Source organism: Dioscorea cayenensis, chromosome 14 (assembly GCF_009730915.1).
Source record: "Dioscorea cayenensis subsp. rotundata cultivar TDr96_F1 chromosome 14, TDr96_F1_v2_PseudoChromosome.rev07_lg8_w22 25.fasta, whole genome shotgun sequence".
Classification (NCBI taxonomy): Eukaryota; Viridiplantae; Streptophyta; class Magnoliopsida; order Dioscoreales; family Dioscoreaceae; genus Dioscorea; species Dioscorea cayenensis.
Window position 1 is genome coordinate 12,238,454 of NC_052484.1, and position 17,313 is coordinate 12,255,766.

Sequence of the window (17,313 nt, forward strand, 5' to 3'; positions counted from 1 at the left end):
ACTGCAAATGACCTGCATCTGCTACAGTTTACTAATGTTGTTTGCAGCAGGAAGAAGGAGTTCTGAAGACAGGGGGAGTCAATGACCAGGAATTTTGAAGATAAGGGGAGTTGTAGAACAAGTTGTAACAAGTCTTACAACCAGTTAAGACATTGGTATCAATTCAGAGACAAAAGGGGAGAAGTTGTCCAGTGCAAGAGTTTCAAACTGACTGGGTGTATTTGTTTATGCTTAATTTGTACATCACTAGTTGCAGTGTTATCATATATTTTGTAAGCAACTAGATGATTTTCTTTAGTTTGTAAAGTCTGTGTCTTAGTCGAGTTGTAATAGGATGTTGTAACAGGAGTCAGTCTGGGTGCAAAAGCAGTTGTGTCAAATTATGCCAAAGGGGGAGATTGTTAGTGCAACCGCACTATTTTTGGCATGATTTGACACATAGTTAAGGTGACGTGCCAATCTATGTGACATGGCAAAGAGTCTTGGCTTTCAAGGTAGAACATCTTAAAGATCTTGGTGGAGTTATTCAAGACCATATTTAGGAGATGTGATTGAAGACTATATATGGAATGAAGGCTAATTAAAGATATGATCTGAAGAATCCTTGATGAAGATTAATTGAAGTCTATTGAGGGCAAGATTTGAGGACCAAATTTTGGAGAATTGAAGATCAAGTTTGGAGAATCTTTGAAGACCAAACTAGGAAGGTTGAAGACTAAGATTGGCAAGTTTCATGAAGACGCACAAGGACGTGCGCTCCTTGCGAGGGGACTGCGTGATGAGGAACTGAGGAGGTAGGCTAGTTGCAGGCAGTCGGGATTGGGAGATTTGGCTGCATCGACTTGGACTAAGCATGACAGGAAGGTTGATGGGTCTTGACGTCGTCCGCAATATAACCAGAACTCAGTCAAGTCAGCAATCAGGGCCATGTTGCAACTTATGTTACAACAGGAGTTACAACAGCTAATTTCATAAGGTTTTTAAATTAGTAGCCACGAAGATTCTAAAAGAGGTATGCGCTATATTTGGGACGTTGAGGGATCTATATAAGCTACCTTGCTCGTAGATTGTAAGTGTGACTTGTGGAGGAGAGTGTGTGAGCACTAGACAATCTAGACAGGGTAATGATCTTTATTGTTGAGAGAGTGAGTGACAAGTGTTTGTACTCATATATTTTCATCTCTATTAGTTGATTGTTTATCTCCGGGCTTGGCCCCCCAAACGTAGGCAAGTGGACGCCGAACCGGGTTACCAATCTTGTATGTCTCCTTCTTGCTTGGTTTGTGTGATTGTTCTTTGAGTGTTTTTGAGTGTTCTTTAAACCACAAACCACATCGGAGGAATTAACATGTAGCAATGTTTCTTAACCTGCATTGGATTAGTAGTTTGGATCGACATAACCGAAAATCAGGCGTCAGTCTGGTTTGGTTTTATGCTATTAATTAGGCGGCAGTCTGATTTGGTTCTATGCTATTTCTTGATTGAAAGTGAACCCAGTCAAATCCAATGTACCGGCTTGTTGGACCAGAACTAGGCAGGCCCCGGTTTTCCAATTTTTTGTTAAATCTAAAAATACTTCTGATTCAGGGCATGAAGAGAGCGGCTACTATTATTGCTTTGTTGCTGTGATCTTCCTCTTCTTCTACTCCATGCATTTGATTGCTATCTGAAATCATCGAGAAAGAGATGAAAAGACATGCTTGCTTTCAAGGGATTTCGAACAGAGTTCAGGTTGTCTTTTTCTTTATTTATGTGGTGGCCCATCCACCATTCAATCTGCACTCATTTGTATCAAGTTACATACCCTTTTACGCAAACTTTTATCCACATCCTCCTCTGACACATGGATCCCCTCCAAAATATTTTATTATATATATATATCTATCTATCTATATATAAAATATTAAAATTATATGTTACGGAATATATGATATAATTATTTGGTTTGACTAAACGAGGTCATCAAATTGAACCTATTAACCCATGATCCAAATTTTTTTAACTGGTTCACTTTGCACTATGGTTTAAAAAACGTTGGTATATATAGAAAGTATTTGATGCTTCAGATGAAGAATAATATTATCCCATTAGTTCTTGTCTTCATTTCAATTTCAAAAGTTTAAAATTAGGAAACCCCCATAATTTGTTGTGACTATCATTGACCTAACTTTGTTCCAAAACACAAAAAATACTATAAATCTACTAAATTATTAGTAATATTTTATTACTTGATCATAGTCACTATATCCCCTTTATTGAGTAATTATTATTATTATTATTATTATTTTGGGTGGGGGGAGGGTGTATTGATAATAGTAACTATGTTGGATTTTATTAGGTTTTCAATTTTGTGAACCTTTTGTTTATAGTGCAATATATAACAAACATTGTTCCTTTAAAATTTGATTTTAGCATTGTCTTCTTTCTAATTTGATGCAGCATTGGAATCTAAGCTTCCCAAAGCTGGTTAAAGAAGAATCCCTACTAAAAATACTGCCTTGCTTTCTCTATATAGGGACCTTTATTATGGCTAAATTGAGAATGAGTTGGTGGATCATATATATATATATATATTGTTAATGTTTTTATATTGTCTGAAGGCCAGTCATATGGCAACCTCCACGATATCTAGTTACTTCAAGACATCGCAAGCCTAATGGAATCCTGTTTAATATTTAAATAAAAGTTGTTCCAAACCATAAAAAAATTACAAAAAAATACACAGAAATGATTCAAGTACATTGAAACATCTAAGATATGCACAATAAAAGTTTATTGAAAAAGAGTTCTAGATTTGCATCAAAGTAGATCCCACACTAGTACAAGGCTAGATAAAAGAAACCAAACCTAATTAATAATGCAAGTAGTTTGGAACCATTGACGAGGCTCAGCATAATGACACCCTAGGTGCAACCAAAACTAAGAGCTTAGTATGGAAATTAAGAATAAGAAATATTATGAGTAACATAATTACTCAATGAGTGGATTGATAATTATGTAAAGATAAAAGAAGATTAAGAATAAATAGTTTTGGACTCCAAATAGTTGTAAATAAACAATGGAAAATTTTAAAAATAAGATTTAATGACTGCTTAACCAAAAATCAACACCAAGAGCTCATCAAGAAAATTAATTTGAACCTAGACATGGGCATGGCTAAGTCTGGCCTCCCCAAGGCCAAATTCTAAGCTTTTTAGGGTTATAGAAAAAAATTAGTCTATTTTAGCGTTAGTTACTGAGTTCACACATGTGGTGAATCATGGTTTCTTAATTCATCTGAAGGCATCTATTCAATTTCCCATTAAGTTCTCTCCATGCCTTCTAATTGGGGTTAGATATTTCTAGTTAACCATGCTATCTCTTGCTAAGTTGAACCGTGGAGACCCCTATTGTAATGACCAGAGCTCCAAGCTCCATGTCACCAGTGAAAAGATCTAATTACAGAGTATATTGTACAATATGAAAATCATTCCATTTGCAAGCCAAGATGTAATGCAAGCGTGGAATGCATAACATACACAAAGAGTACATGTTTTTTTGCATGCACTTAGCTTGTTTTATTGTATAATATTTTCTATTTTTAGTGCTACTTTGGGCATTTTGCACTTCATTGAATAGGTAAACAAGCTCCAAGACAAAAAAAAAGAAAATACGAACGAATCATGGCGAAACAAGTGGGAAAAAGCATTCCAGAGAAGAGAAAGGCTTAAGCACAACTTTGCTTAAGCCATGTAGATCACATGAGTTGAGAATTCAAAGTGCACAGTGTAAACGTTACTCAATCTTTCCTTGCACGATGGTGCAGAAGGAAGCACGTGCATATTGCAGGCTATGCAAAACACAGTAAGCAGTATTTTTAGTGCATAGTCTAAGCACAGCTAGCTTGTTACTTGCACGATTGTGATTAATTAATCATGGCTATGCTCAAGGCCGTGTAGATTACTGGAAATGGTATTTTCACAAATTTTGAGTTCTAGATTTTGTTAGCAAAGTGCACGATCTTAAACACACCCTAAACACTGCCATGGACTAATTATACATGTAGTTAAAGCCTGAAAGATAGGTTTTCAAAGTGACTTTTTGGGGGAGAATCAAGGTCATGGCTAGGGTTTTGAAGAGAGAGTCGAAGGCAGCTATTAAAGGATGGATTGACACTGTTCTTGCGGTCTTTGAGCATCACGATTGGCGACTTTGTCTTCTCCAATATCAGAGTTCCATCACATCCATTTAGAGAAGTTTGAGGAAGTCTTTCACTATGCATTCAATCTTGTCTCTAGTTTTGGATTGTAATTGATTACTTCTTATCATGAGAGGCTAAACCTTCATTCAGTGCCTTGGCCCATGACTTTCAAGACTATTTGTATTTGATTTTTTTTTTGTTTGTATTTGCTATAAGAATTCTTGTGAATCTTCCATATTGCTTTATACTTGCAATTGCTAGTGTGAAAGCCCCAATTGCATATCTAATTGACATGATTGGGATTGAGAAATCAATCATGTTAGGTCACACATAGGAGATAGGGGTTAAGTGCAGGCCTAGAGATAGGGTGTATGGTGTCGAACTGTTTGGATTAGGGTTAAACCTAAAAGAGGGATTCACGAAGCTTCATGCAATCATAGGGTAATGATTTATTATTGTATGGTATTAGGTCTGATTACCTTAACAAAATGGATCAACTAATTTAGGATCCTCCATATTCTAAGAGTGTTCAACAAATAGCCAGTCTAGTAAATTAATGCAAGGGTGTCCAGAGGAGATTGAGTTTGAGCCATTGTTTCATCTCCTTATTTTACTCCAAATTTGTCATATCTCCTTCTTAATTTTTTATTTTCTTAATTAGGGTTAGCAACACTAATCCAGATTTTCAGGCTCGATAATAGAGAATGAATTAAAATTAGGAATGGTGGTTCCTATGGATTTGACTGCTCGACCTTTAGGTACACTTTACTATTTCTTATGACCCATGCACTTGCGAGGTATACGCAGAGGGCGTAATAACAAGTTAAACAATTTCTTGTAAGGAAAGATAATGGGCATCATAGCATAATTATGAGAAGATAAAATGGTTATTTAAATCAAAATAAAACACAAATAATACTATTAAAATATAGAAAGCAAAACCATTGTCAAACATCCTTTCTAAATAAAAAGAAAAATCATAATCCACTCATAGAGCTTATTAGCTCAGAGGAACTTGATTACTAATCTTCTAAAAATTCTTTACCCTTGCTGGAGGTCTCGCTATTTTAAATGTGAAACTCTCAAGGTTTTAACCCAAAAAACATAAACAATATGCAATTCTAAATCTATATGAAATGCATGATACATTAGAACTTAGTGTGTGTTGGAACAACTCTAAATAACTTATTAAACCTAAAACTAGTTAATTGCTCTTATAGTAGCTTCCATTGAAGTCAAACCAACTCAACTTGGGCTAGACCAACTTAAACCAGTCTCAATTAGCTTGAACCGGCTTGGTTCAATTCAATTGGACTGGTTTAGCTTTAATTAAATTAAACCAAACAAGTTCACTTCAATTGGGCCGACCTATGTCCATTTAAATTGAATCAGGTTAGTTCAAGTCAATTGGACTAGTTCAAGCTCAATTAATTTGAACTAGGATGGTTCAAGCCCCCTATTAATCCTATTTGAACAAATCCAAAATAACTCAATCAAGCCCAAAAACTCTAATTATCTCATAGTCTAAGGTGGCATTTGGTTAAATGTAATTCTAATTGTAGTGGATTTTCAGTTAAAATGCAACTTGAAATACTTGGTTTTTAAAATACATTGTAATCAAACCTAGTGTTTAACAGGATGTAATTGGAAATATTGTATTATAAGATTTTATGTTTATTTGAAAGGATTTGTAAATATGGAATTGGAAAACATATGCTTTATTTCATGCATTTTTGAGATGTGGTTATTGATGGTAAGGTTGCCCTATACCCTTGTATATATCAATTTGTTATGCTATTCTAATTACTAAATATTTATTAATTATAATTATTAACTTATCATATTTATTAACTTATTCAAAGAATAAACTTTTGTTTTTTTTAAATTAAAGAGCTACTAAAAAAAGGGGAAAAGGGAAAAGAAAAAGAAAAGAAAAAGAAAAACCTATAAAGCAAAATGGAAACTTTCTTGTTCAACCAACAAGGAAACACAACATGCACATTTAATATTGAAAAAATAGGATTTAATTTTGCAACTTCATAAGATTCAAGCATGCACTATATAAAGAGGATCTCAAGTTGTACTTTTCAACCAACAATGAAACATAACTTATACATTTAATATTGAAGAAAGAGAAAAAATTGCAAGTTCATAAGATTTAAGCATGATCCATATAAAGAGGATCTCAAGTTGTGCCTGATACTTTCAAGTAAAGGATTATAAATAAATATATCATCATTCAAGACTCTTAAGTGCAATCAAGTTCAAAGTTTCATGTTAAAAAACATTCAAAATCACAAGACTCTATATTGAGTGCACAAGCACAAAAAGACTCTAGACTAAGTACATTGATAAGTGTTTGAGTAGACATATTTTTCTATATATTTTACATGCATTGGGCATCATTTTACCATGGTTTATGTCTCATATAGTGTATTTGGTGTTCTTTTGTGCAATTAGGTTGTGAATGCCTTGAAGGGAGAAAAGAAAGTAAAGATAGGCTATAAAGACACATTTTGGGAGTTCTTGTTCAATCCAAGGATTAAGACACAAGAGGAGTCATGAACATGGTGATGTGTGCCAACTTCCATGAGGATTTAAGCAAATTCGCTAGTTGGAAGGGCATAAGGGCAATCACATCTCCATGCTCCTTTTTGTGAAGAATACAAGACCTTTCAAATGATGAGTCGACAAAGAAAAACCTTATAGCCTACCACATGGATGTGTGCCCGATCATGTGGCCTCAAGAGAAGAGTGTTTGGACTGCGTTTGTGAAGAACTGTAGCAAAAATATTGTAGCAGAAACACTGTTCATGCGACTGCGCAAAAATTCCACATGACCGCGTGGAAATTCCTGCAGCTCACATGGGCACGTGAAGGCACGTGATAGCTGCGGTTCATGATTATAAATAGGCTGTTTGCTCTATTCTTTGGGGACTTTTTGCGGGGCTTTTTGTGAGCACTCTAAGGGCAAGGCAGCTAGGGTTCTAGAGGAGGTCTTTGGTGAGATTGGGGACCGTTATTCACCAACGTTGATCAATTTTTCCTCTATCATAGCATCGAGGGGGCCTTCAACAACCTAGCTTCAAAGAAGGATTCTTCAAGACGTTGAGTGATCCATCAAGGTCATCATCATGAATTCAATTGGGTTTTCTCTATGGTTTACATTGCTATTCATTGTATTAATCTTTGTTTTGTAACTTGCTCCATGGAGGTTTAAACCCTAGTAGGTATTTGAGTATGTGAACCCTAGGATCTTATCTTTTGTATTGATTTACTTTATGTTTACTATTAAATAAGAGTTGATTTGAGTTTTAATCTTGTGTTCCTATGGCTTGCATGTTTTATTGATCCTTGTGGTTAATTGTATATGCATGATTTATTACTTTGATGAGAGGTGGTCTCCATTAGAGTTAGAACTCCAAGGTTAAAGAGGGTTGAGAGGGTGAGTCATGAGTTAGTGGAGTGTCCCCTTTCCCTTACAATGAGTGTTTCCTATCTCTGTATTCCCTAGACTCTATGCAACCATATTTGGTGTGAGGCGTGAGATTGAGAGATTTCACCACCTAGACCTTATAAGGGGTTAGGGATTTTCACCTAGAAGTAGGGTTAAACCTATCTTTAGGAATCGGTTTCTCTCTTAGCTATCCCTAGAGCTTATTAAGGTCATATGGGGTGTGAGGTGTTGAGATTGAACTATTTCTCCACCGGGACCTTGTAGGGGACTAGTACCAGTGGCTTGGAGGCAGGGCCAGTTGTTCTTTGATTACCTTGACTTATCAAACTTGGTTTAAAAGCATTTAGCAAGTCTTGAGCTTCATTTTAGATCGTAGGGGGAGCATTGCCCGTGTACCTCATCCTTATTGATTGAGATCTTCCTTGCTTTCTTATTGACATTCTTACAATTAGTTCACTTCATCATAAACAATTGATTTTGACTAGACAATTAAGAAATGGTTACTACTAATACTTCCGTTCCCTATGGATTCGACTACCCACTCACCGGGGTATTTTATCACTTTGACACCCGTGCACTTGCAGTACACACACACACACACACACAATTTGGATCATGTCATACATAAGCACAAAAATTAATTTCAAAAGGAAGGAGGCAATCATTTCATAGTCAATCTTATGAAAATCTAAAGACTAGAGTTTACAATTCCATCCTATGTTCATTTGCCACACTTCAATACTTAAAAAGACTTGCATATATGGAGAAATTTAATTTTTAATATCATGAGCTAATTAATGACAACAATATATATACAATGACAAGAATAGAATTAGTTACCCGTAGCATTCTTCTTGGTTTGATGGCTAAATTCTTTAGGATATTGCATAGTCCGTAACTCCTTGTTAAGAAAAAAGAATATTGTAATATAGTAAATACATAGCAACAACATAATACACACAAATAAGTAAATAAATAAATTAATAAATGGGCTTTAAAAAAAAAATCTCCTTGATTGTGAAGTGATTGAAAGAAGTGTTCCATCAAATATTTCCTTAGCTTTTCATCTTTTGTTTAGAAAGCCATAGCTCTAGTATCGTCGGCCATTAACCAATTATAGACCTTATTAATCTTATGGCCGGAGTAGTCATATGCTTTTGACACACCCCTTGTGAATGTGTGTACCGCAAGTGCACGGGTTGTCGAAGTTATAAAATACCCTGGTGAGTGGGAAGTCGAATCCACAGGGAATAGTTGCTCGGAAACACAAGTGTTACTATTTAACTATAATGAAAACCAAGTTGTGATGCTAATTTAAAATATCAATGCAAATAAAAGTAAAGAGAAAAGAGAACAAACAAGAGTAAGAAAGAGAGGTAATCGATGGTAAAATGGGATACTCGAATAATGCTTACCAAAGGACTATTGTTTCAAGTGCAAGACTAATATTATATCTCCTAATTGAAGTTTAATGAGTCGTAGTAATCCAAAGACACATGGTCCCAAACCTTAGGTCAACCATGACTAGTCCTCTACACTTTTCCTCGACGGAAATGAATACTCTCAATGCCTCACACTGTGTGGGACTACTTGAAGCTTATGGATTCCAAGTGATAAACCCTATTCCCTAATATAGATCTAACCCTTTACTCCAGGCAAAAGATCCCTTGTCACGATTAAGCCCCAGTACTAAGGAATACTTCAACACTTCACTCTATCGCTTGCGCAACTAAACCGCAGTGGAGTTTGTCTCTTAGCACTTCACTCTATTGCGACCGTAAAGAACTCTTGAAATCAAATCAACAAGCACAAAAGATTGAAACTTCACTCTATCCCCACTACCTCTTGACTCACCCTCTCAACCCTCTTTAATCTCGCTAAGTCTAATCCTAATGAAGTTGTCACCCCTTCATAGGATTACCTAGATAGATTCTCAACCCTGGTGCCACCCTAAGGGAAAATAAAATCAACAAGCACACAAGATTGAAACTCAATTAAAATATCAATTAAAGGATACATAATAAGAGTCAATGAAACAAAATCATCCTAAGATTTATAAGTCCAAGCACCCACTAGGGGTTTAACTCTCCATAGAGCAATACAAAATCAACAATTAAATCGAAAGTAAGTGCAAGCAATCCATAAAGAAAACCCCCTTGTCGTTCGTATCGATGGTCTTGAGGAGCCGCCTCGACTTCTCCAAAGGTTCCTTGTCAAACCTAGGGCACACCTCTCCAAATCAATGCTGACGAAAGCTCCCCCAATAGATCTCTTTCAAAGGAACTCGATGTCGAACACCGTAGAATTTCTCCTAAAATCCAACAAAACCCACTCCAAACCCTAGTCGCGCTCGCCCCAAAAGATGGGCAAAAGATATGAAGAAGATCCCCAAATAAAACTCTCAAAGCGGTATTTATAGGGCTAAAATCGGGCATCTACACATCCCTGTGGAAATTCCACACGGGCATGTGAATTTCCAGGTTTTGTTTTCTTGCGTCCTATGAACAGTAACTACTACATCGATCTTCCTACAGTAAACTGCTACAGTCTTTGCCAAAATACTCCCGAATTCACTTTCTTCATCGAGGCCGCATGATTGGGCACACAACCATGCGGTAGATCGTGTCACTTCTTCAATTAAACCACATTGATGAAGCTCTTGGAAGTGTTACACAAGTTGGAACACATGAGTGTGATTGCCTTTGTGCTCCTCCAATTTGTATATTCACTTGAGAATTTTGGAGGTTGGCACACACCCACATGTTTATGATCACAACTTATGCCTTGACCCTTGTTCAATACAGGAATTCCATCAACAATTGTGTCCACGGTCTACTTTTGCTTACTTTCTTTCCAACTTGTCTCCACAACCCTAAATGCACAAAAGAACACAAATACACACGAATGAGCTATAAAATCTGATAAAAGTGATGTTCAATGTAAGAAGAGTATACTTCGTATTACTTATACACAAGTACTTATCAGCTTTCAATTTCATACACTCACTAATAGTCCTTTGCAAGTTCTAAATTTTGAGTAGACTTCTTTGTTGCCAATGCTTTAGTGGAATGATTCATCTCCTATATTGTTTCAACTTTGGAGGACATTTTCCATTTTCCTTTTTATTTTTATTGGTCTAGTGGAAGATACCCTTGGGTTCTGTACTCTTTGATTGGTTGTGGATGGGTAGTGACATATAGACATGTTAATTAGTCTTCTTGAAAAACATGTCATTAAGACCATCGGTTTGGATGGACAATGGGAGTTGACATTATCATTAATATGCATGCTATTTAATCTCTAAATTGAATAATACATTGTCCAATTACTTGATCATGGCAACAAATAATCTCGAACAAGTCATGAATCCAGTATATAGTAAAAAATTAGTTGAAAGTTTAAATAAAATAATTTGAAAATAAATAAAACAACAATGTAAGTAGAAATAAATTAGAAATACCTTTATACCTTCATGTGGTTCCTAACCTCTAATCCTCCCATAATTATCATCTTTAGTCTATTATCCCACCCCATTCCACTTAACTCTTTCATATTTTTTATTCTTGCCCATCTTTTCCCAATTGTTCACAAGTGGTCATCACATTTGCTTTAGTGACTATAACTCTGAACTCATTCTTCATTATAGTAATTGCAACATGGAATCCTTGCGGTTTAAAGCCCTTATCGACTTAGAAGCCTTGCTACACTTAAGAAGCTATGAATCTTATGAAAAATCGGCTTTCAACAGTCACCCATCTTTTATTGCCACTGGTTAATTTTGGTGGGGGTTCTCATTGATGACATTTGGCTATCTTTTGGCATCCCTGTGTCTATTCTATAATTGGCACATAGATACGTAATTTTTTTAAATAATAGCTGATTCATTTTTCAAAATAAATGCTAAATGTAATAGAAGGAAGTTTTAGAATAGGAACATGATTAATGATAACATAAAATTTGTTCATAGAAACATAAAAATTAATCAAGTACAATCCCTGAAATTGATAACAAACAACCAAAACGTAATAGTATTAGTCATGGTCGAGAAGGAAGCATAGTTTTTCATAAAATTAAAAGTGATTATCTACTTATTTGCCCACATATAGTGTGCAATCTGTTCTCGATGTGCCACCCATTCTTGGCCTCTTCTCTTTGTTATCTCATGTTACTTTATGAGGGTGGCCGTTGTGGTGTCCATTCTTCCTTAAAGGGTAATAAAATATCTTTGTTGCCACTAATAATAGAATTATACAAAGTATATGTATCCAAAACTAGTTCTGCTTGAGTTTTGAATGGAATAGCATTGATGAGAAAGCTTTGAAGCGTCCCTTATGAGAACCAAAATCTAGTTTGATGGTGGTATGAGTTAATGAGTGACGAAGGTTAAGAAGTTTCTTATAGTTTATAGAGGTCCGTGAGCCGAACTCTTTAAGATGGTATCTAACACCCCTATAGGGAGATATAAAACTTGGTCTTATTGAGTACATGGCATCGATCAAATAATATTTCTCAAGGAAAAGCAAAGATGGTAGTTAATACAGTTATAATGTTTAATTTGTTCGCATATGCTAATGTATATATATCAATAAACTAAATAATATAGATACTTTTTGGGACTAATAGGCCATTTGATCTCTAGAGAGCATCACATAAAACTAGAGTATTATGTGCTAAACCTTTCAATCCACCAAGGACATATGTAAAACATAAGTCAAAATAAACAGCAACAAGCATGTTTTGTGTGGGATATGGTTTTCGCCCACGAAATGCGACAACTTCAAATGTAGGAACAAAAGCATGGATATGGTTCCCATCTAAAGTTCCAATACAATCCAACCATTAACACATTATAACGAAGAATTGGTTATAGGATAAGAAATTTAGCTGAGTAAAAAAGTTATTTAAATACCTTGAAATAAGGATGTAGTGTGGATATTGATTCTATATATGTTGGGGTTTGTGTACTAGGTGGGAGCACATATTCATCACACAATTGATTGATTATGTATAGAACATGATTGAAGTACATGGTAATGGTCTCACTATATGTGAGGAAATTATGCATGATGACACAATTATGGTGGTTATGTCCTATGATGTGTAGGAACATCAACAGTTTCTATTTAATATTGATGTGTAATTTGTCTCTCATAAGACCTTTTTGTCTGATATGTGTATATTTGTGCACCATTTAATATTGTTTTGCACATTTAATCGACATGTATTAGAGTATTTTTTGTGGAAGATAATGCTAAACATGGTGAAAATCATATTCTCAGGTATCATGCAGTGCTTAAGGATGAGAGAGAGAGAGAGAGAGAGAGAGAGAGATCTAAAAGAAGCAATTAAGAGCTAAAACAAAGAAGTTGGAGCTCTCTCAACATCAAAAACTGAAGAACAAGCCAGATAGAACTCCTTACCGGCACCTTACGACCATGCTTATGCCTGAAGTCTCAAGAAGAGAACCTTGTAGGTATTCTTATGCTCATAAGGGGGAATATAAGGATTAAACAGAGAGACTTATGGGTAGGACTTACACTTGTAAGTCAGACCGTAAGGGATGTCCAAAGGAGCTTACAAGGAGTAAGTTATGCCCATAAGGATGGTAGCAATGGGCATCTAGAGAAGATAACACCCCAACCCTTATGGTCGTAAGCTGGGTCATAACATCGAGACAAAAGACATTATAAGTAAGACTTACGGCCATAAGTCGGCCTGTAAGCCACACGACCATTATCTCCAAGTCCTTACAGCCTTGTTCTTATGCTCATAAGATGCCCGTAAGTGGCTCGGTATAAAAGAATCTGATGAGGGTTTTGAAAATTTTTTTTGATGACTAAGCTTTGGGAAAGAAGAGAGAGTTTTCTCTAGAGATAAGGCTTACTCACCTTCAAGGAAGAGGATTGAAGCCATTGAGAAGTACCTTGGCTGCGTTCGTGGAAGAAAAAGGGGAAGTTCTTTGGCAATCTTAAGAAGCGTAATAGAAAAAGGGTTTTAATGCTTTCAATAATGCTTATTATCATTTTCTCTTATGAATTGTTTGATTGTTCTCCCTTTATGAAGAACTAACTTTGTAGGTGTTTAGGCATAGATGAACTCTAGGGTTAAGATTTGATTGTCATACTATTATATTGATTTTCAATTGCAATCCTTTATTTTTGAATTCAATTGAGTGTCTCTATTGTCTTGAATACTATTAATGCGAAAGTCCTAGATTCATGTTTGATGTACTTGTGTGATGAGTTAAGAGACCAATTTAGCATAGGTAAGCCGTGATTGAAGGGAAATTGTGAGTACGCCTAGCTAGGGATAAGGTACTTTGGAGTTGAGAGTTCTCCTCCCATAAGCTTTCCAAGTAAGTAACAAGTAATTCCGTCCTCTTTGCAATAGTAGGGAGTAGTTCTAGAGAGAGATAGTTTCTATTTTGTATGGGTTAAGGGTAATTACTTTAAGAGAAGAATTGTGTATATTTTGAATTCTTGTCGATTCTTGTTAAGAGGTCATAGAGTGCAATGTGATCATAGGGGTGTCTGTATAGCACCATACAAGATCAGTAACTATTCACCTTGAGAAAGGGGTAGTATACTTTAGGAATTCTCTCGGTTCAATTAGGATTTCTACATTTACAACCACAGTCCCAGACTTATAAAACCCTAGAGGGATTGTATGCCCGAGTACCCCGTTTCCTTACTTTTTTAGATGTATTTTCACCTAGTGCTTTTAATTTTTGTTTTATTTTTAGTTGTTTCACATCACACAACTTGATTAGGTTAGTTTTTAGATTAAGGATCAGTACTAGTAGACTATGTTTTCCCTGTGGATCAATATCTTGCTTTTCAACACATACTATTACAAGATCAACACATACACTTGAGTCCCTATCAAGGTTTTGGCATAGTTTCCAGGAAAAATTAGAGATATTAAGAACACTTCTTTTATTCCGTCATATTAGCCATTTCTTTTTCTTCTGCTTTATTGGTTCTTACTTTTCTTTTGTTCATTCTGATTTGTGTTCTTTTTTTTTATTGTAGTGCATGCCACCAAAGGGAAATCATCACTACTAGTAGAGAGTGACTTTAGTGCAGAAAAAGTTATTAGCACAAGATTGAGGACAACTTTATTTACTGAGATAGGATCACTTAAAGTGAGAATAGAAGAAGAGCATTCTGGTAACATGGCTGAGCAGGGAGATCACCAGAGGACCTTATCCGACTTTGCCATACCGATACTGAAAAAATTCCAGTCTAGCATTGTTCGACTGATAGTAGCAGCACATAATTTGAATTAAACCCAGCTTTCATGCAGATGGTTCAGCAATCCACACAGTTCCATTGTTTACGGGATGAAGGCCCAACAATCACATCGAGGGCTTCCGGGAAGTCTGTGATATGTTGAAGATGAATGGGTTAACTGACGACATGATTAGATTGATATTTTTCCTGTTCTCAATGAAAGGCCAAGCCAAGCAATGGCTTCAAGCACTTCTCCATGCTTTTATTACTACATGGAGTAGCTTGTCGAAGCCTTTTTGGCCTGGTTCTTCCTGCAAACTACCAAATTGAGACAAGAGATTACATTATTCAGGTAGTTAGACACTGAGTGCTTATTTGAGACTTGGGATAGGTTTAAGGACTTATTGAGGAGGTGTCCGCACGACAATCTTCCAGAATGGATGGAAGTCTAGATATTCCATCAAGGGCTCAATTAGAACACTTGACAGCTCATTGATTCGACAGTAGGAGGATCACTTGGCAAAAGATCCATGAGGCAGCCAAGTAATTGATTGAGAAAATCACCATGAACAACTACAGTTGAACTTTTGGTGAAAATCAATCACCAAAGCTATTGGGATTCTAGAAGTTAGTGAGGTTACAACACTGGTAGCCTAGGTGGAGGCTTTGAGTAAGAAGATTGATGGCTTGTCACTCTCAAAGTATGCTACAGTCATGTCTTATGATTCTTGTTTGGGAGGACACATAGCTACAGATTATCCTATCCTTAGAGCAATGCACAGACCCACCAAATAGATAGATTTTGTGGTAGTGCTCTTTGATCATAAGAGAACCCCTACAAAAACACCTATAATCTAGGGTGGAGGAATCACCCGAATTTCTCCTACATCACTTAGGGACAACAACAAAAGCTTCTACTGGGATTCCCCTTTCATCCTCCGCAAGACATGAAGCCCACTATCGAGGATATCTTGACATGGTTTACCCAAATGATGAACACAAAGTTTAAGCAATGAGATGCTAGATTTAAGAGTATTGAGTCCACCATGAGGAATCAATAGGCATCTCTTAAGATTTTTTAGAATTAGGCTGGATAGATTGCGAATTTTTGTATGGGGAGCCACAAGATAGTCTACTGGGCAACACTGAAGCAAATCCTCAGGAGCATCTCAAGGCTATCACTCTTAGGAGTGGTAAACAGGTGGAAATAAGGAAGGAGACTATTTTGAGTAAGGAAAAGGAGCTAGTAGTTGATTTTCAAAAGGAACCGGTACAAGAGGATGGAGCTACTCTATATTTTAGAGAAGAGTGTACCCCATTCGGTCAAGGAGTATGTTCCATGGCTGCCATACCCCTATAGGTTGAAGAAGCATCACATATGCGAGCAATTTAAGTGCTTCTTGGAGTTGCTCAAGCAACTGCATATCAACGTACCATATCTATTGAAGTATGCAAAATTTCTCAAGGATATACTCACAAACAAGAGGAAGTTTGAAAAGGTCTCTATGGTGACATTAAGTGAAGGGAGCTCAGCTATTTTGTAAAATAAGATGGCAAAGAAGATGAAAGATCCAAGGAGTTTCACTATCCCTTGCATGATTGGTGAATTGGTTAATGAAAAGGCTCTAGCTTATTTAGGAGCTAGCATTAATGTTATGCCATTCACTATGTACAAGAAATTAGGTTTTAGTGACTTGAAACCGACCTTGCAACTAGCCGATAGATCCATTAGGCACCCAAGGGACATTATTGAAGATGTGCTTGTTAAGGTTAACAAGTTTATCTTTCCTATGGATTTTGTCATTCTAGACGTTGATGAGGATGTAGATGCACAACCCATTTTAGGTAGGCTATTGTTAACCATCTCCCAAGCCCTAATTGATGCGAGTAATGGTAAAATGATTCTTAGGATTGGTGATAATGACGTCATCTTTGCTTTGTCGGATGCTATGTAACACTCTCTTGATTCTGATGATTCTTTATTTTATATAGATGTGATTGATTTAGTTGTTGATGATTTTATAAAGGAAATGGTTTAGAAAAGGCCTTTTGAAGAGGTATTGGATAACCCTTAAGAAGACAAAACACCTTCCTTGCTTCCAACGGATGAAGTTGAGCCACGAATGCAAAATTGGAGAGTGGTCACTCAAGTGAAGAAAAGCAAGAACAAACCTTTGCTCAAGGAGGTAACACTTGAGTTCATTCATGCAATCGGTAAGGCCTCTATTTTCTCCGACTTTGGACTTGAGCACTATTTTGGGGACCCTCAAATTGGAGTTGGAGATTATTCCTATTTGGAACCTCCCTAGCATGCGTGTACCAAGTATATCATGCTAGTAATGTAAAATAAGTGTTTCTTGGGAGGCAACCCAATCATTTTTTATACTTTTATTGTATTTTGATTTTTAGTTGTGAGTGGTTGGTTTTCTTGTGTTAGTAATAAA

At 36.2% G+C, this 17,313-nt stretch overlaps 1 protein-coding gene and 1 non-coding gene across 2 annotated transcripts; one reads left to right on the top strand and one right to left on the bottom strand.

Moving 5' to 3' along the window:
• Window positions 1-15,192: 15,192 nt before the first annotated feature.
• LOC120276573 lies at window positions 15,193-15,299 on the bottom strand. The gene has a single exon (XR_005541288.1). It is a non-coding gene; the product is annotated as a small nucleolar RNA R71 (small nucleolar RNA).
• A 1,120-nt stretch (window positions 15,300-16,419) lies between these two features.
• Window positions 16,420-16,824, top strand: LOC120276139. Its single transcript, XM_039282870.1, has one exon. It carries the CDS (start codon window positions 16,420-16,422, stop codon window positions 16,822-16,824), a length of 405 nt encoding a protein of 134 aa, XP_039138804.1.
• Window positions 16,825-17,313: the final 489 nt, after the last annotated feature.

Bases quoted from the DNA above. Each gene is read 5' to 3' on its own strand.
- LOC120276139 (XM_039282870.1), top strand. From the start codon at position 16,420: ATGGCAAAGAAGATGAAAGATCCAAGGAGTTTCACTATCCCTTGCATG.